Source organism: Helianthus annuus, chromosome 14, assembly GCF_002127325.2.
Source record: "Helianthus annuus cultivar XRQ/B chromosome 14, HanXRQr2.0-SUNRISE, whole genome shotgun sequence".
Classification (NCBI taxonomy): domain Eukaryota; kingdom Viridiplantae; phylum Streptophyta; class Magnoliopsida; order Asterales; family Asteraceae; genus Helianthus; species Helianthus annuus.
This window is the reverse complement of record NC_035446.2, coordinates 169245457-169265761: the sequence shown is the minus strand read 5'-3', so window position 1 is coordinate 169265761 and position 20305 is coordinate 169245457. Positions and strand designations below refer to the sequence as shown.

Below are 20305 nucleotides of genomic sequence, written 5' to 3'. Positions count from 1 at the left end.
ACGAGCTTTTCCGGTGTTGCTGGTCGCTGGTAGTTTGTGTAGCATTAGTGCTACTTGGCACGGTCTATGCCTCAGCCACAACACGGAAGCCTTAATATAGATCAAAGTAATATAAGTAAGTTTTCAACATGAAATCGCGTTTGTTCAAAAAATTGGCCCGTATATTATTAACAACGAGTCGTTATCTATAACGTGCATCGATCACCTTATAGACGATCCATTTAACGACAATACACTACTATATGGTCTCTTCGACAGTGGTACCGGCCCAAATATTTCCCAAAACCTAAGCGTTTCATCGGCACTAGCAGAAACCAACGTCAACCCATCCGGGTTCTGAGCCAGCTGCAATACTCTCCCCGAGTGGCTAGTTAAATCACCGGATTTAACCATTGATGGGTACCTCCATAGAGACAGATTGTTTCTACGTTCATCGCGTGCACTATACCCATGTGCACTAACTAGCTCCTTATAATGTTTGTTCCATTCCAATGCACAAATCTGCAAAAGTTACAACTTACATCTATCAATGCACAAGTTACAACCACACAAAGCGGTGAGCCGGTGACGTCGAAATCAGAAAAGACTTGCCTGTGCTTCTGTGTTGACACTATTGATACAAGTTCCTTGTTGGGTGTCCCATAACTTTATGCACCCGTCATTGGTGCCGCCACCAGAGGCCAACACTTCAAAGTTATAAGGGCACCATGCTAGCGCCTTGACTGCCGCCACATGGTTTGTGAACCGGTACACGAACTGCGCTGAGTTCATCCTTGACGCCTCCCATATGTACACAACATTATCATCACCGCCACTTGCCAATAAGTTACCCGTAATCGACCATTTCAAACCGCAAACTTTGCTCCTGTGCGCCTTTAAACGCGACACCAAACTGTTTCTAACCCTCACTGCCAACCAAAGTTGATACATTTTTTTAATTTCATTTTTAGTAATTTAACTTTTTTATTAGAGTTAATTACTGTTTTCGTCCCTGTGGTTTGTCAAAAATCACTATTTCAGTCCATTAGTTTAAAAATTGCGATTTCAGTCCCTGTGGTTTCACTTTCGTAACCATTTCAGTCCACCTCGTAACCATTTCAGTCCCTGTACTAATAGAATAAATGGATTGAAATGGTAACAAAAGTGAAACCAGAGGGACTGAAATGGTTACGAAAATGAAACCACAGGGACTAAAATAGCAATTTTTAAACTAATAGACTGAAATACTGATTTTTAACAAACCACAGGGACGAAAACAGTTATTAACTCTTTAGTAATTTAACTTTTTTATTAGAGTTTATTACTGTTTTCGTCCCTGTGGTTTGTCAAAAATCGCTATTTCAGTCCATTAGTTTAAAAATTGCGATTTCAGTCCCTGTGGTTTCACTTTCGTAACCATTTCAGTCCACCTCGTAACCATTTCAGTCCCTGTACTAATAGAATAAATGGATTGAAATGGTAACAAAAGTGAAACCACAGGGACTGAAATAACAATTTTTAAACTAATGGACTGAAATAGTGATTTTTGACAAACCACAGGGACGAAAACAGTAATTAATTCTTTTTATTATAAGGAAAAAGGAAATGTGGTTAAGAAATAATACCATCATGGTTCAAAATGGCTTTGCCACTGCCTGATGTTAAAATGTGGCCATTCCATGAAGTTGCACCTACATGATGACCTTCTAGTCGGTTTATAAGTTTGCTGGTTTGCGCGTCGAAAAGCTGAATATGTGATTGTGAAAGACCAACCGCGAGTGTTTTGCCATCGTGAGACCATGAAAGACTGGACGGAGGGTCATTTAAATTCTCGGTTCTAAGTAGACGATGTGTGTCTTCATTCACCGGGTTCCAAAGGTACAATTCTTGTCCCAATGCAACGGCGAGAATGTTGTTCTTCCCCCAATCCATTACGTTCGTGTAGAAATCGTCCTGAATGAAAGGTGCATCCAGTATTTTGGTTTCTTTCTGAACAAAATAACATAAAATCAGTACTAAAAAAAGAAGAGTAAACTTCCGTTTTGCTCCCTGTGGTTTGATCACTTTAACGGCTTTGCCCCAAACCTTTAAAAATAGCCATTTTACTCCCTGATGTTTTGGTTTTGTTGCCAGTTTGCTCCCTGCGGGGAGCAAAATGGAAAAACAAACAATTTGAATGGAGTTAGAGGCGGGGAGCAAACTGGCAAAAAAAACGAAACATCAGGGAGTAAAATGGCTATTTTTAAAGGTTTGGAGCAAAACCGTTAAAGTGACCAAACCACAGGGAGCAAAACGGAAGTTTACTCAAAAAAGAATTTGAGAATATTTTTCAAGAAAATCTTAAAAGCTACCTTGGGTAATTTTCGTTGTTGGTTAATGCGATTCTTGTTTTTGAAATTGTCTTCATCGCTACGACGAATTTCATCAACATATCGAATCGATTTTCTACTTGATTTCGGGCTTCCTCTAAAAACAAGCATTCTAAATGGTCTTCCTTCACTATCCAAAGTCAAATTTCCCTCCATTATTCTTCTGTATTCTGCCTGTTACAGATAAGATTCATCAGCAACTTCTTAAACCCTTTTTCAAGAATTTCAAGATTTGCAAAACCCTAATCCCAATTTTAAATACCCTTTTATCCAAATTGCATAACATTTAAAAAAAACAAAAATAACCAAAAAAAGATAAGATCTTTTGAAGAGATACAAAACCCATAAAGAATCAAGATTTGCAGAATCCTAATACCAAAAACCAGTGTTGTAAAAATTTCGCGATTAATCTGCGACTAGTCGCCTATTAATCGCTAGTTGGCCCTCTACTGATTAATTTTTCGTTAATCAGTCCATTAATCGCTAGTCGGCCGGCCAAAAATCAGGAAAAATCGGAAAATTTTGAAAAAATCAGAAAAAATCACAGATTCGGGTCAAACTTTTCTACTTTAAAAAATTATATATAAAAATATGTATAAATGTATAAAACTTAAAATTATATACAAAAAGTCTAATCCAATTAATCCCGATTAATCGCTAGTCCCCATCCCATCGGCCAAAAACACTAAAAATCCAAATTGCCCATGATGTAACTACATTAATTTGAAACAATAATCCAAAAACATACAGAAAATAAACAAGAAGATGAAACATTTGAAGAAAACTAACACTGAAATTGCATTTATTGGGATAATTGGTTTTGCTGGTCAACAGGGTGCATGCTTGATCAAGATCCATCAAACTCCTGTTGGGTATGAACCGATCGCCCTAAATTAAAAAAAACCCAGAAAGAAAATGGCGATTAGATCATCAAGAAACAATGGAAAACAATGAGTGAAGAGTGGATGATCACCGGAAAATCGTATTCGACCGGGCTGTTGTGGAGGCGAGTTGGAGAGTACCAATCTGATTGCAGTTTCCAATCGGTTAATTGGGTGTCTGGATTCAATTCCAATTTCATGTTTTGAGAATGGGGGTGAATTCTTGAGGAAGAAAGAATTTCTTTGGTGTCCATGAAATTGGCGCCAAAACTGGGTTTGTAAGCAGAGTGTTTTAACGGAATAAACGTCAAATAACTACTTATTGTTTCAATTTATACAATGATGGGTTAAGGGCATGTTTGGCTAAGCTTATTATAGTTAAAAAGGAGTTTTAGAAAAGAACTTTTGGGAAAAGGACTTTTTGAAAATGAGTTTTTAAAAAAAGTGTTTGAATTAGCTTATTGCCTTATTGATGTAAAATGACTAAAATGGACATTCTTTTAGATATAAGGGGCTAAAGAAGGGGTATATTAGTAATTTGTAGTTTGAAAAGTTAAAACCTGGCCAAAAAGTCACAATATTGTGACTTCTTGAAACCTCCTTTTTCTTCTTTGCAAAAAGTCATTTCTAAAAGGACTTTTGGCTTAGCCAAACACAAAAACAACTTATTGGCTTTTTGATAAGTCAATAAGCCAATAAGTTGTTTTGAAAAGGTTAGCCAAACATGCCCTAAATTGGGTTGTATTTGTATGAGTTGAGTTATGTAACAAACTACATTTTGGACAAAATGGTCAGGCGATAATAATTATTATCTTTCTGAAAACAAAAATGAAATAATGATAATATATATTTTAATTAAAGTTATTAAAGATGTATAAAATCAAGATATACATATTTAACTTTTATTATCTGTTGTATAAAATCAAGATATACATATTTAATATTTGATAGGTGTGTATGTCTTTGCTTGTGTATCTCTTACTTTATTACTTTTAACTTTTACTTTATTACTTTTAACTTTTAACGTAAGAGCATAACCACCTCTATTTTTTACTAATATAAACTTTTTTAGAACGCCGACTTTCTTGTATTAAACTACTGCACTCAGGGGCGGACCCACATTGAACGGGTTGAGGTCCCCAGATCCCAATGTTTATTTTAAAAAATAGTAGATCCGTTGTATTAAATTTTACAAGGATCTCATAAATACAATTAGGTGAACCCTATAAAAAGAAAGAGAAAGTTGGTTTAGTGGTAAACTCCCCTTTTTACCAACAAGAAGTTATGGGTTCAATCCTTGTATAGCCTGTTTTTTTAAATCTAATTCAAATCTCACTCTGACCCGACTCGAAAATTGTAACGTTTTGTTATAAAAATTTTGAACACCGAAAAAATGGACCCCATTGTAAAAAAAAATCTTGGGTCCACCACTGACCGCACTTCTCAAATTGGAGAGCCCGTTGCCCCACTCCGGCCAGACTATGTTGTCTCAACCGGGCTCATGCTGGCTTCAGAATTCGACTTGGGCGTTCGCGGAAAATCATACCGCCGACTGCCACTTGACCGCATGTGCCACTAATATGAAATGATCAAAAAGGCATATAACAGACCAAGATCAAGATGCCACAAAATCAACCACATCAAAATAAAATAAAAAAAGTTGCTTCAAACATAAGTCCTACATTGTACATAAACACACCCACAAAAACCAATCTCAATATTCCCAAACTACTCATACGACATGAAACTAAAACTCAAATAACCATAAAACTTATATAACAAGAGTTATGTGCAGCTCTATACACTCATCTTCCATCCCACAGCTCATTTCTGCCATACCCCTTCGGCGAATGATTCCACTGGTTAACTACGTACCCAGGAATTTAGATGTTCTCGAAGCATATGGCACTGAAAAAGAACAATCATTCCTTGGTCTTAGTAAAAGAATTTATTTTTAAGGAATCAACATACCATTATTTCTACGGGCCAAGCCGGTTGAAGCATGTTGTATGACCCTCAAAACACCTTTTGTCCATTTTTTTTGATTGATATGATTTAAGAGGTAGTATTTTTTATATATGATTGTGTGCGGATTTTAGCAAGTTTGACTCGTTCACCTTTTAGGTAACCTTTTTTTTTTTAAATTTGACCCGTCCTAGAGATAAAACACAACCCTCACTGATAAGTAGATGGGTCAAAATTGCCACCTCTAGTAAAAAAGATCAAAACCAAACTTCACCTGTATAAGGAAAGATGGAAAGTATAAGGGTAAATTACTTTTTGAGTCCCTGTGTTTTAGTGGTTTTAACTAGTTGAGTCCAAAATCAAAAAGTTTAACGACCTGAGTCCCTATAAGCATTTTCATTAACCATTTGAGTCCTTTTGGGTCCAAATTTTAACCTTTTGAGTCCAATTTTTTGGACTGAAATCGTTATAAAATGAACAAAATTGGACTCAAAACGTTATAAAATAAATGGCTAGGGACTCAGGGCGTTAAACTTTTTGATTTTGGACTCAAGTGGTTAAAACCACTAAAACACAGGGACTCAAAAAGTAATTTACTCAAAGTATAATTAGAGTTCAGTTGCTTTCTTTGATTAACCTTTAATGCTGAAGAAGCTTGGTTTCGTTCGTCTTGTTGCCCCTAAATGCTGAAAGAGAGAAGAATGACCTTGTTGCTGAAAAACAAAAGTAGCAAGAGAGTATTGGAATTTACAAGGGGTATAGAAACTGATTACAAAATTTTAAATGGACAAAAAAATGTTTTGTGGATCATTTTCAACTCGAACATGTTTTGACCTGCTACCCAGCCCGCCCAACGGGCCAACCTCTAGTAATATACAATGACTTATAAAAGGAAGCACGTACGAACTCGTAGGAGAAGAAAGTAACAGGCTTTACCTTTTGTTGTGTTCATGGAAGCTGAGACATGACCTTCTGGTACCCTATGATGATTCTGCACACTATATCTACTCAAACTTGATTGACCTGCATCGATAATACATTATTCCTTAAATCTTTTCGAAGATAAAGGTGTAGTAAAGTAGACTGTTATTATTCTAGGGGATGGATCATGAGAAAACTAGTTTAAATGAGAAAACCAAAAAACTAACTAAAAAAGCCTAAAAAACATAACAAATTTTTTTTTTTACAAATTTTTATAAAAAAAATTGCTAGTTTTTATGCATGGAAAAAAAATTTCAAAAAAGAAAGAAATTTTTTTTTTGTTGTATTACACATGTGCACTATTACGGATATAGTGCACGTGTAGTACACATATAAGACTAGTGGGTATGGGGGCCGGCTTGGCCCGGCACCGGTCCCCCACACCACCCCCCATAGGGTCGGCTCGGCAAGTTCGACTCCCACCAGCCGGTGTAGCCGTGCCTCTCTCCTCTCTCCTAACACACACACATCTATACATACATACATATATATATATATATAATTATATATAAAGGGGTTCATCCCCCACCCCCCTAGGTCCATCCCCTCCAAGCCGAGCCTACGTGGCGCTGACGTGGCGGCCCATCCCCTTGGGGATGAGGCTCTCCATACCCACTAGTCTAATGCATATATATTGCACATGTGCAGTACAACAAAAAAAAAAAATTGAAATTTTTTTCCATGCATAAAAACTAGCGATTTTTTTATAAAAAATTGTAAAAAAAAAAAAAAAATTGGTAAGTTTTTTAGCTTTTTTTAGGCTTTTTTAGTTAGTTTTCTAGTTTTCTCATTTAGATGTAGTTTTCTCATGATCCTCTCCCTATTATTCTATACCTTTAGATTCCTCAATATCATCCTCTCCTTCAGAAAATGCCGACGGGCTGGACCAACCACCAGCTGTTAGATGTGAATCAGCTTTAGCTTTTCGTGCAAACTTCAAGAGTCGTTTTAATCCCCTCGGTGCATCTTTTTGGTAGACCATGGTAGGAGGATGTTCAGCATTTCCCCATTCATCAATTTCAACTTCATTGCTGTCCTCAAGAAGCATTTGAGATAAAGAGTGACGAATACGTGGACGCACAAATCCAGCTGGCGTTTCGACATTGGGTGGAGATGAAGTCTGAACAGGGCTTTCCTTGCATGAAACTATCTCATCCTGTTGATGCTCTTCACCTACCACCCATGCAGTCGGTGGAATTTCTAATTCTTCCGTTATTAGAGTATTGATTTCCGACACTTCCGCCCTTGAACCGCCACCACCACCACCACCGTCACCACTACTCTCCGGTTCCTCACGTTTGGTGGGGCTAAGGCTAACCACTTGCGGTTCCAAATCTACGCTCGCACGTGTTTCTGATGGTTCATACTCGATCTCCTGATTTTGACTGGTTATATTAATCCTTGTGGCCACCTTATTCATTTTAGTCTTGATAACCGGACCAACACTCGGGCCGGTCCCAGATCCCTTACGAAGAAACGGTTTAGTTTCCAGAGGAACCACACTGCTTTTCTTAGTAACTTTGTTATAAATACTGGGTTTAGCAGTAGCAGTAGTGTCAGCGGTTTTTGTCATCCTTTTGTTTTCAGTTACTTTAGCCTGCTTCTTCTCGTTCATAGCTTTAACTGTCATGTTAGCGTCTTTCTGCACTGCCTTCGGAGTCTTCAACTTGGGTTGTACATTTTCGACTTTTGTACCTGAACGAACAATTGATGAAGCACTTGAAGCAGATTGAGGTTTTCGATTTGTTGGTGTGGAAGTAGTCGAAGTGGGGGCCATTTGTGTTCTAGCGGGTGATGGTGTTGAAGGCCATGACTTACGTGTAGCAGGCAAAGGTGACGGTTTTGAATCTTTTGATGTCGATTTCTTCACAGAAGAAGATTTTGTTCTGGAACTGGTCAACGGACTCGAGTTCTTTTGAGTTTTTTGTAGCTCGTTTGCAGCGTAAAGTCTTCTGTTAGCTCCAATCACTTTAGTGGAACCGGAAGTCGTCTTCGCTTCTTTCTCAACTATCTTTCTAGAAGCTTCCGTTTGGAGCTTTTCTTCTCTCTTTTTCTTATAAAGATCGTATAATCCTCCTCTCTGCTCTTTCGGACTCTTATTTCTGTTATTATCACTAGTCACTTTTTGCGGCTTGCTTTCCATCAGTTCGTTGAACAACTCATTCTTTTCACGACTTTCATCTCTTTCAGGTTCAGGTGTGTCAACTTCCACCCTGCATTGCTCAGACGCTCCCGTTTCAGACGCTAATAACACGTTTTCTGACGTCCCAACACAAGTTTCGGTTTTATTAATAATACTATCCGGTTCTACACTTTTAGGACTGTTTTCATGCGTCTCGGCTTTTTCACCAATCGCTGAACTCCATCTTCTAAGTACGGCTTTGTTCGCACCGACACTCGTTTTCGTCTTATGAACATCTGCTACACCTTGTTCTCTCTGTTTGCTTTCAAAAAGACTGATTTTATCTTGCACGCTCATTCTTAACGCATTGTTCTTAACGGGTCTCTGTGAATCTTCTTCACTACTGTCAACATCTGCCTCTCCATGGGATGTTGACTTTTCCTTGACCGGAAAATAGTTGAGACTTTTAATACTTAGTGAAGCTGCTCTTCTAGAACCGGATCGGCCGATCTGGATTCTTCTCATAGGAGATGCTGATCTTCTAGGCGTTGCAGATCTTGTAAGACCCCGACTTCGTTCAACAGACGGTTCATCGTTCTCGCTTGAAACGGTTGAATCTTCTTCATCTTCGGTTGATATTGTGATTGATTCAACAAAATTCTGTAATGAATCCCTGAAACAGGTACCGATCTAGTTAATGGAAATTCACGACACAAAATGAACGCCAAAAAGTCATACCTTAGATTCTTGGTTCCAAAATGAAAGCCGAAGTTTTTCGTATCGGAAATATCCTTAGGTGAGGATTTGGAACCGATAACCTGGTTAAACGTAGAAGCGACTTCTTTTTTTAACACCGTTAATCTCAAATCAACTGCTAGCAGTAGTTCATTCCTATCAGAAACCACAACACATGTCGGGAATTGGTAAGAAAACATGTAAGATAAGAATTAAAAGGCGGTACAAGAAGAATACTTCGACTCAACCGATGTGGTTATATCAGCTTCAGCCTGTTAAAACACAAATGTAACATACATACATTAGGCTTTGAAAATGAGTTTGATGCAAATGCTCGGTCATAAAACAGGGGAGAATCAGGACAGACCTTATCGAATAACGAGAGTTGAAAATTTCTGGTTTCCTCTAACTGTGAAATTTCCTTTCCAATGTTAAGAACGTCTGGCAAACCGATAAAGTGTAGAAATCTAAACGGAATTAAACAAACTCAGGTGAGCAGAGAATGAAGAAATTTGGAAATTGGAATTGGAGTTGATTACTGTTTTCGTCCTTGTGGTTTGTCAAAAAGCACTATTTCAGTCCATTAGTTTAAAAATTGCGATTTCAGTCCCTGTGGTTTCACTTTCGTAACCATTTCAGTCCCTGTGGTTTCACTTTCGTAACCATTTCAATCTATTTATTCTGTTAGTACACGGATTGAAATGGTTACGAGGTGGACTGAAATGGTTACGAAAGTGAAAGCACAGGGACTGAAATCGCAATTTTTAAACTAATGGACTGAAATAGTGATTTTTGACAAACCACAGTGACGAAAACAGTAATTAACTCTTGGAATTGAGATAAATATTATATGGACCTTGTCAGTGTGGCCGCTGTGAACCAGCTGGCATCGCTAACATTCTCAGGCGGTAAAATCTTGAACGTTGTGTCGGAGCCTTTGTTGGACAAAGTTTTGATTTCAGGTGAATCCAACAACAACAGTTGTTCCAATGGTCCGGATGCTACATTCTCTTCTCGGTTGCTACTCCATGCAATTGCCTCAAATCTACATAAGAGAAAAGAGATTACAAATAATAATAACATTAAGCATGATACTTCGTGAATGACATCAACATAATCTTTACAAGAACAAATAAACCGATTCGTATTTCAAATGGCATCTTCTACCTAAATGCTCGGATCAACTAATTTACATCTTTAACCATATCGCACATGCATAACCTATCAAGATCCATCGAAACAGCACCTTTCAGATTTTGAAATTTGGTGTACAATAGGGATGAGATTGGTACTCATACCGTTCCGTATAGTACTAATGCCGAAATTTTGCCAAAACCAATACTGAATACCATACCGTATATGTTTAGTGTATGGTACGGTACCCTTAAAAGTCACAAACTAGTACCATTCGGTATAGTAACGATACCGAAAATGAGCTAAACTCAAAACCGAATACCGTACTGTATATATGCGATCGGTACTAGTATGGTATGGTACCGTAAAAAGTCACGAATTGGTACTGTATCGTATATATTCAGTCGATACTGGTATGGTACGGTATCGATACGGTTCCGACCGTTACTCGGTACGAAATCTCTCATCCCTAGTGTAAAAGTGGCTTTTCATCTTACAAAAATGTGCATCATAAATTCATCTAATCCACCTTAATTTCAAAATAATTAGATGATTATATATATTTTTTTAATATAATTAGATGATTATATGAATGCAATAGCTTGTAACATCAACTTACACAACATAAAACAATAAAAATAGTCAGTAATTAAGAGAAATAATAACCTGTTCTGGCTAGGAAACATGTGAAATTCAACATAATCAAGTGTTGCATCAGGATTAATAATCCCTCCCTCCATCTCCATCTCCACCAACCTGTAACACTGTACCAAAACCCTAACTTAATTCAATAATCTCACCTATTAATTCGTAAATTTCACAACAAAAAGCAACAAAATATCATTTTCAACTATTAATTTGTAAATTTCACTTCAATGTCATTCACGCCAGAACGTACAGACCTAATCATGAAAATCACCATATTTTTTTTTCAAAATTCTCCAATAAAATTATTACTCACTGACAAAATTCCAAAATAATAATAATGCAATACATACACCTACCGTTGAAGATAAGATTTAGCAACAAAAAATCTCAATTCACCGACACTAAAAATGTAATTTCACTAGAATTCAGAGATCAATATGTAACTAACAGTGAGTATGTTGTTATATGTACACCACCATTGAAACACACAGAGAGAGAGAAAATGTGAACGTGTGTGTGAAAGGTGTGAATAAAACTGGTGGATGAAGTTGTTATCGGATCTTAAATGCAGAATTGAAGTGAATTGGATAGAAAGAAACAGCAGAGACGTTCGTTGGTGGAGGCGCGTGTTTGGACTTTTAACGATGAAAAATGTTAACAAGGACACGTAGTTGAGTGAGGTGAAGCTGTCAATGTTTGTTGTTTATTTATGGTCCTACTGCTAAGCGGCGCGTGGCGTCACTTTCCTTACATTTGCTTTATTTTTTTAGAGTATAATAATAAAATAAAACATTACATAGCTATTCAAAACAAAATGTATTACACAACTAGTGTTAAGGGTGAACGGGGCGTCATGCGGGGAGTGGGGCGGTGACCCAAGTCTCCAAGCGGGAACACCGTCGCCATTCCTGCGGTGAGTGAATTCGGTGACCAAGATCGGGGAGGGTTCACCGCGTGAGAGAGGAGAGAGAGAGAGAGAGGGTGATTGGTTGTTAATGTGGGTCCACTCTTTTTCCACCAATCATATTTTTTTCTTTTTTTTTATAAAAAAATAATTGTGTGAGTGGAGTGATGCCATCAAATTGAGAGTGTGAGGGGAGTTGACGTGGCATAACCTGATTGAGTGTGTGTAAGAGAGGGGACTCCCCTAAGAGGGGAGTGCCCCGCTCACCCTAAGTTCTTCCCGTGTTGCGGAGCTGTAAGCGAAATATTTCTTAGTTTGATAAAATATATTTTTATGTTTCGGTTATTTGAACATTATTACTAATAATATGATCTAAAATGTGTTCGTCACAGAGTAACTTTATTAAAGTCTATAAGTAGTAGCGTTTGTCCACAAATAGCAAACAGTCACTATTTCTCTGGGTTGGTACGTCACAGTACTAAGGGGAAAATGCTAAAAGATGAAATACTAAAAGAAATAAAAGTAGAGAGACTAAACATGTATGGTCCAAAGTTAAAATAGAGACACTAAACACGCATATGAACTTAGTTAATCAATAAAAAGGAAGTTTTTTTAACAAATGGGCTAAACACGTATATTAGTAAAGTTGAAGGTTTAAAAGTAAGATACAAAAAGCCACGATCAGTTACTAAAAGAGTAAAAGGATTAAACATGTACACTACTAAAGTTATAGCAAAGAAACTAAACACGCATATAAACAAACTTAACCAATAAAAAAAATTAAAAGTTAAGGGCTAAACACATACATATATTTAGTGAAGTTGAATGTTCGAAAGTAGAACACAAAAAGCCCACGACCAATAATGGGGTGTCAGTCACTCACAATTGTTTGACACTATTCCCCTCATGGTAAATGTAGGATATATAAATTAATTAATTTGGTTTAGTTTTAGGGGAAAGAAAATTCAAAAGTTTGAGATAATATATAAAAAATAATAATAATACAGGATTTAGGTTGTGTAAGTATAATTCGTAGCTTCCATGATATTCAATAAAAGTAAATACATATTATTTTACTTTTCACTATAAAGTCTAATAACAACATGTGAAAAAATTGCAAATTTTGTGTTTGCTTGTTATTTATTTAAATGAGAATAAAATTGTATGTTTCATCATGTTCCCCCAAACTAGCAAGATTGCATCTATGCAATGTGGATTGTTAGATAAATCCATTTTTTCTTAGATTCTTTAAAATCCTTATGTTTATATTGTTTTTTTAGACCATCTATAATGGAAATCCATTGTTTATATTGTCTTTTTTAGACCATACATAATCGTTAATGTATCCTATGGGTCATAACACCCCATTCAAAAAAAATGTATAATGGTTAACGTCACTTGATGGTTTTTTAATTAGTACTTTCCAGTTTTTTTCTTCTCGTTTGGCATTATACTGGAAGTGCCCCTCCTTCTTTATGCCCCTATAACGCCCAGAAAGGTGGTGCTAGGATCGTTATCACGCCTTCTCATGCTCCTATAATGTTCATTACCCATGGTCTTATCATTAGTTAAACTTAATTTTGGTTTAAGTTGTCAAAAGAATATAATTAACCTTGGTTAACAATTGCAGTTATTTTTGGTAGTTGTAGAGAATTATCATTCCATAAATTATTTTTCATATACTTAAATGTTAATTGGTACAAATTCCATAAATTATTTTCAATACACATAAATGTTAATTGGTACAAATTCCATAAATTATTTTCCATATACATAAATGTTAATTAGTACACATTCCATAAATTATTTTTCATATACTTAAATGTTAATTGGTACATGTTTCATATACTTAAATGTTAATTGGTACATGGAATATGAATGATGTCATAAGTCAACTGGCCCTATTCATACAATAACTATACATGTTTTAAGTCTTCTTTTTTCCTCAAGCGGGTTCAGCAGGTGGTAAGCAGTAACATCGCGCATGTTAAGGGGCAGAATTTTGTGTTTAGCAGGGTAGGGTTTGCTATTCAGAAGGGGGTAGCGGCGCAACTTGTTGCTCGTCTACCTGCCATTAATCTGTAATCGTATCGGTATCGGTTCTATGAACTAATTTTGTAAAAAAAAAAAAAAAAAATTATATATTATCCTTTTTTTCCTTGTAGTCCACATCAATACATAATTTTCAATAATTTTCCAGGTACAATAAATCAAATAAATAAGACTTATGGCACCTCTTGATTTTAAGTTTTCAACCTTCAATAATACATCACACACACAGCATTCAAACTTTTACATGTCATGAGTCCATAAATAAGGATATGAGGTGACACCAATTTTGAAATGTGAATGATGAACATGGGTAGTTGGGTGGTAGCCAAGGGTCAAGTTTGGGCCACCACCTCATCAGCTTAGACCACACACTTCCAAACCCATGTTGCTTATGTGCTGTAAATCTGACAATTCCTCATTTGTACACTTATCTAACAATGCAAAGAAAGCTTCTTATCTTTATAGTGTCTTTACCAATCTTAACTTATAAGCCCATCCCCCACCACCTAACACCACCTGCAAAAGTGGTGGGTCACTACCATAAGCCTTCAGTTTTACATTCTGATAAAAGTTAAATCCCCACCTCATAATGGATCAGAGTGAATTTCAAGTTTTGTCCTTTATCTTTAGGCCACTTTGCAAGTTTTGTCCTTTATGTTAAAATTTGACGAGTTTTGTCCTTTATGTTTAAAAATCAAGCACGTTTTGTCCTTTATGCTTGATTTTTAAGGACAAAACGTGCTTGATTTTTTAAACATAAAGGACAAAACGTGTTTGATTTTTAAACATAAAGGGTAAAACGTACTTGATTTTTAAACATAAAGGACAAAACTCGTCAAATTTAAACATAAAGGACAAAACTTGCAAAGTGGCCTAAAGATAAAGGACAAAACTTGAAATTCACTCTAATGGATCACCACTGTATTGATGCAGAAAACTTTAAGTACTCTACACATGAATACTATTTAACCAAAAAATTAATATTAAAAAAAAAAAAAAAAAAAAAACTATTAAAACAGTCCTTCAATTAGACCAAACATGGATCAAACCAAACTTATTCCCAGTATATATTTCGTTACGAGTTTCGTCGTAAAAGAGGGCGGTAATGTCTTCTAGGGCTTCTGTAACGGAGCTTGAAATCTGTCTCCTCGAGTTGCACTTGCATCTTGCGCTATTGTTGTTGCTGCAATTGCATTCGTTTATGGGGAGGTTGTTTGTTGCCGTTACTTTAGCAAGGCATTTTCCTGTTAGAATATTGCTGATATTTATCGAACCAGCTGCATTAAAAAAATCCCAGAGGGTCAAACCACACGCGAATCATGTTTATAAATATATATATGGCGGTAGTGATCCACTTGTAAACGCGTTAATCGAGTAGGGGGGTGAAAAAATGGGTTAACGGGTTAAAAATAGGTTAAAAGTTCGATCCATTTAATTAGACAGGATGGTGGGTCAACCTGTTTAATTTAACTAGTTAAGCTAGGTAAACCCAAACACGGTTATTAAACGGGTTAGATAAAACAGCCCAAAACCTGGTCATTTTCGTGTCGTGTCGGAAATTGTCACCCCTAGCAGTGGCGGATCTTGCCCGTTAAATGTGCCAGGGCCAAAAGACACGGGCACTAAAAAAAGCCTGGGCAAGCCCGGGCCAAACATAGTATATATATAAAATTTCAATCGAAATGCCGAAAATTAGCACTACGGCCGAAAAACTTGCCCGGGCCGTGGCCCTGGCTAAGCCCTATTAAGATCCGCCCATGACCCCTAGTGTAGAGAAATAAATCTCATGCACACACAAGGGCCCAAAATGGGCAACTAGTTTAATTCTGAAAGATGGGCCAGACATGTTTAAATGGGTTAAAACTGTCATATGATGGAAGTGGGAACACGATTTAGTTTCAATACAAGCCAACAAAAAAGAAACTGTCCCATGTAGGCAACTAAGTAAAACAGCAAGCCCATTGGTAAACCATGATGGGATATTGAAATGTATCGGAAGTGATCCATATCTAATGTATCATCTATTATTAGTTTTGTTTATATATGCATGTAACACATGTTTGTTGGCATTTAAATGTATGGTTGGTAAAAGTTATGAATCAAGAAATTTACCGTTTCCATCTGTTAACGGATCATCAGAACCAGATTTGCAATATGAAACGATGAGATCCTGATTACTTGTGATGTGTAAAATGTTGGTGTTGCAATCAGGATGCCACAACAAATGATCCTCAAATGAAGTCACAAGTTGACCTTTAAAGTTCCAAACAGCCACTGTTCGGTTTCTGAACGTCAAGAACAACTGTTTCTCGTAGAGAAAGATGAATGCTGACGGTGTCTTGAATTCTGCTTTGTTAACTTCAATTAGCTCCGAATTACGTACCTATGTAGAAAATAGACTTAAGACTGTCACTTTACTAAAAAAATTAAAATCATGAGTTAATTACTGTTTTCGTCCCTGTGGTTTGTCAAAAATCACTATTTCAGTCCATTAGTTTAAAAATTATGATTTCAGTCCCTGTGGTTTCACTTTCGTAACCATTTCAGTCCACCTCATAACCATTTCAGTCCATGTACTAACAGAATAAATGGATTGAAATGGTTACGAAAGTGAAACCACAGGGACTGAAATGGTTACGAAAGTGAAACCAAAAGGACTGAAATCGTAATTTTTAAACTAATGGACTGAAATAGTGATTTTTGACAAACCACAGGGATGAAAAACAGCAATTAACTCTATAATCATTGTTAAAAAAAGCAGGAGCATCCTCACATCAAGAATCTGAAGATTCTCATTCTCTTGCTTTACAAGAAGCTTTTCATTAAACTGTTCGATAAATTCCACCTTCTTATGTCGATGAAGGAGATGGTTAAAAGATTTTAGAACGGTCCCATCTTCGATAGAGAGAATCTTGAGCGGGACGTGGCCGCTTGATTTATTATATATCAATAACATGATTCCCGGACTAGTTTAGAAAAATGAAAAAAAAGAAATAAAAAACATTAGAGAAAACTAAAAGATACAATAAAACGTCAATTCTTAAAGCACGTTATTAAATTTTTACCTTATTTTGATCTCTTGTACGTTTTTATCTGATATGGAGAATAACATCGTATAATTTTTCAAGTCAAACACCTTGTAAATGCTGGCCAAAAACATTATACAACAATGAATTAGAAGCAGCCCGAAGAATCAAAAGAAATTAATTAGAAAAAATTACAAGTTTTGTCCTTTATCTTTATACCACTTTTCAGGCGGTGTCCTTTTTAACGAATGTTGACAGGCGGTGTCCTTTACTAGGTATTTTGTTGCAAGTTTAGTCCTTTACACCCAACCCAGTTAAAAACCCCTGTTAATTGTTGACAGGCGGTGTCCTTTACTAGCCATTTTGTTGCAAGTTTAGTCCTTTACACCCAACAATTAACAGGGTTTTTTAACTGGGTTGGGTGTAAAAGACTAAACTTGCAACAAAATACCTAGTAAAGAACACCGCCTGTCAACATTCGTTAAAAAGGACACCGCCTGAAAAGTGGTATAAAGATAAAGGACAAAACTTGTAATTTTTCCAATTATGCAAAAAAAGAGTTGACCATAGTTTACAATTTACCTGTCTTGCTCGGAGAACGTGAGTACCTTCCCGTTTACATCATCAAACTCTACAAATCCGGGCCATTTCAAAGATTCCGATTCAAAAAGAGCAAAACCAGCCTCTGGCTGACCTCGTTTTATATATCTGCCAACATTATAGAGAAAAATAAACTCAGTAACAAAATTTACAAATTATTTAGTAAAATATGAGTTAGATATTAAAATATCACATACTCAATCCTTGTTGTTCTACATTTCAAAGAAGTAAAGCTGTCTGCAGCATACACAGAAACTGTAATGAGCGAATCATTGTTCTTATTGTAAAACAAGCTACGTATAACTTCATCGGGACTAATATTCAAAAAGCATATCCTCTTGTTAGTTTCTGCATCAAACAAGTAAATGTCAATCACCCTATTCAGTAAAAAAAATAAAAAAACTTTCATTCATATATTCTCGACTATACCCCGGCTGAACGCTACACAGACTCCAGATTGTGCAAGAGCAAATATTGTATCGTGGGCCGCTACAATCTCAATGATTTTTGACCTTCTTTTGAGAAATGGCAATACTGTATTTTGGTGTCCCTTTGGATCATGAGAGTCATACTCCTCCTGAATCAATTAATATAATCACCAAAAGGAGGCAATGAGTTAAGAATCAATCTCTACCATCACATACAATAGAATAGTTGCAACATTAATTATAATTATAATATAATACACTTATTAAAAAGGATGGAATATGAATATTAGTTGTATTTATTATTTAAAAAAAAAAGTTTCAAATTTTCTCTCATGTTTCAAATAATACAAGCCTTTTAATTCATTTAGTTTTCACTTAATCTGATTTTTTTGTTCATTAACTTAAATAAAAAAATAAAGAGTAAATTACAATTTTGACCCCTGTGGTTATATCACTTTTACCCTACTAGCCCCAAATAGAATTTTTTAACATCTCTGCTCCCATAGTCTCTATAACTAACTATTTTGGCCCCTAAGTCTAACTCAACCCATTACAATTTTGGCCCATGTGGTTAGACTCAGGGTAATGGGTTGAGTTAGACTTAGGGCCAAAATAGTTAGTTACACATACCACAGGGGCACAGATGTTAAAAGAAATTATTTTGGGCTAATAGGATAAAAGTGATATAACCGCAAAGGCCAAAATCGAAATTTACTAAAAAATAAATAAAAAAAAACCCAACACACACAACTGTATTCCGATATAAATTTTATTGGAAACGCAGTCGTATTCAAGTTTGTATCGTAAATTATACCGGGTATCGGTCAGTGGCAGAGCTTAGCTTGTGCAGGGGGGTCCCGGCCCCCAGTTTTTTCGCTTAGTAGTGTAAATTTTACCGAATATTTCCTAACGTTGTTGTAACGAACCGATCGAAACCGATTCCAAGGAACCCCACTAGTGAACATTATCAAGGCTATGATATATCATGAATGGGTACATTGTACATGATTAAACTAGGGTTCTACGACAGTTTGTTAAGAAACGGAAGCTAAGAAATACACCTGTAATCGAATATTTCTGAATCTTTCCTGAACATCAGAAACCCTAAAAGCACGTCCTCTCTTCGAACATATCTCCCTCCTTTGAATCTTCTTAACGGTGTTAACGAAACCATCAACACCTTCACGTGGCCGCTTCTTCGCCACCACACGCCGAGAACGAGCCGGCCGTGGATTCGCCGTTATCCTCCTGACGTCCATCACCGCCAATGAAAACCCTAAACAGCATTTGGTTGGTTATATGTGTGTGTTACTGGACTGGGCGGTTAATTAACCGATGACCGCCAAAATGTTCAAGATTCGAACTAATTAACCGCCAATTTGCGCGATCTTTGCGTTTCTTCCAGATACATGGCGGTTATGCCCCCAAATTTTTTTAAATATTTGTAAACTCTTCTTTACCTTTTTTTTTAAAGAAAAAAAAATAATAATAATTGTTAAATTTGATTTAACGGACAGGGTATTTTAATAATTTTACTTTTATTACTAAAATAAACAAATACAAAAACTAAGAAATAAAAGAATTTTGTTTATTTACAGTTATATAGTTATATAGATACAAAACACACATTATATGTACACTCTCTCTCCCTCTAACTACCCACCACCACAACCACCTGACCACCGGTACCTGTCGCCGCCACCACTACCTCCCACTATCATTTTACAAATCTCAGAGCTGCCGCAACACCACCGTTGATTCAACAACACCAGATATCGAAGATGGCCTGGATTGGACAGTTATCGAAGAATTTAGAACATTGCAAACAAGTTATATTGTTTAGCTTAACTTAGTTATTTTTTATGGTTAAATTTGATATAGTAGACTCTATAGAAGGATATTTTAGTTATTTTACTCTTATTACTAAGATAAACAATTATAAAAATAATAAATAAAAGAATTTTGTTTATTTACATTTATATATATACAAACACACAAATACATTCTCTTTTTATCTGTATACTCTTTCTCTCTCTAACTACCCACCACCACAACCACCCGACCACCACCCACCTGTCGCCGCCACCACCACCTCCCACCACCATTTTACAAATCTTAGAGCTGCCGCAACACCACCTTTGATTCAACAACACTAGATATCGCAGATGGCCTGGATTTGACAGTTATCGAAAAATTTGAAAGAGCTACAAGTCCTCTTTTGTCAGACTTCACCGGCTAGTTCTTACACAAGGTATCATCCAAATCAAATCACCTCTTCAATATCAAATTTATTCGATTATGTTTGAATTAGTTAGATTTGTAGCGTAGTTGTTTATTTTATTCATTATGTTTTGGTGACAGAGCATTTGTTGAGAAGAATTACAAGGAGCTGAATAAAGCAAACCCTAAGTTGCCAATATTGATTCGCGAATGCAGCGGCATCGAGCCTCAACTGTGGGCAAGATACGGTGCGAATATCTC

The 20305-nt window shown here is 36.3% G+C and overlaps 3 protein-coding genes across 7 annotated transcripts; all 3 read right to left on the bottom strand.

The window, feature by feature from the left end:
- Window positions 1-139: 139 nt before the first annotated feature.
- On the bottom strand, window positions 140-3540 carry LOC110905004 (cell division cycle 20.5, cofactor of APC complex). The gene is made up of 6 exons (XM_022150876.2): window positions 3322-3540; window positions 3138-3236; window positions 2331-2522; window positions 1605-1968; window positions 592-908; window positions 140-501 (listed from the first exon to the last, which is right to left on the bottom strand). Exons 1-6 carry the CDS (start codon window positions 3481-3483, stop codon window positions 202-204), a joined length of 1434 nt encoding a protein of 477 aa, XP_022006568.1. The 5' UTR covers window positions 3484-3540; the 3' UTR covers window positions 140-201.
- A 1310-nt stretch (window positions 3541-4850) lies between these two features.
- LOC110905003 lies at window positions 4851-11493 on the bottom strand. Of its 5 annotated transcripts, none has more exons than XM_022150871.2 (10): window positions 11171-11493; window positions 10833-10930; window positions 9889-10077; window positions 9400-9499; window positions 9270-9304; window positions 9036-9188; window positions 7010-8970; window positions 6131-6217; window positions 5832-5907; window positions 4851-5137 (listed from the first exon to the last, which is right to left on the bottom strand). In XM_022150871.2, exons 2-9 carry the CDS (start codon window positions 10910-10912, stop codon window positions 5834-5836), a joined length of 2679 nt encoding a protein of 892 aa, XP_022006563.1. In that variant the 5' UTR covers window positions 10913-10930; window positions 11171-11493; the 3' UTR covers window positions 4851-5137; window positions 5832-5833. The 5 variants fall into 5 exon arrangements, with proteins under 5 accessions (XP_022006563.1, XP_022006564.1, XP_022006565.1 ...); XM_022150872.2 differs by having other exon boundaries at window positions 11263-11493; XM_022150873.2 differs by having other exon boundaries at window positions 11423-11487.
- Window positions 11494-14676: 3183 nt separating this feature from the next.
- LOC110905002 lies at window positions 14677-19248 on the bottom strand. The gene is made up of 8 exons (XM_022150870.2): window positions 18886-19248; window positions 17826-17973; window positions 17594-17744; window positions 17379-17504; window positions 16836-16916; window positions 16544-16736; window positions 15883-16153; window positions 14677-15047 (listed from the first exon to the last, which is right to left on the bottom strand). The coding sequence occupies exons 1-8, from the start codon at window positions 19081-19083 to the stop codon at window positions 14794-14796; spliced, it is 1422 nt and encodes a 473-aa protein (XP_022006562.1). The 5' UTR covers window positions 19084-19248; the 3' UTR covers window positions 14677-14793.
- Between the last annotated feature and the right edge of the window lie 1057 nt (window positions 19249-20305).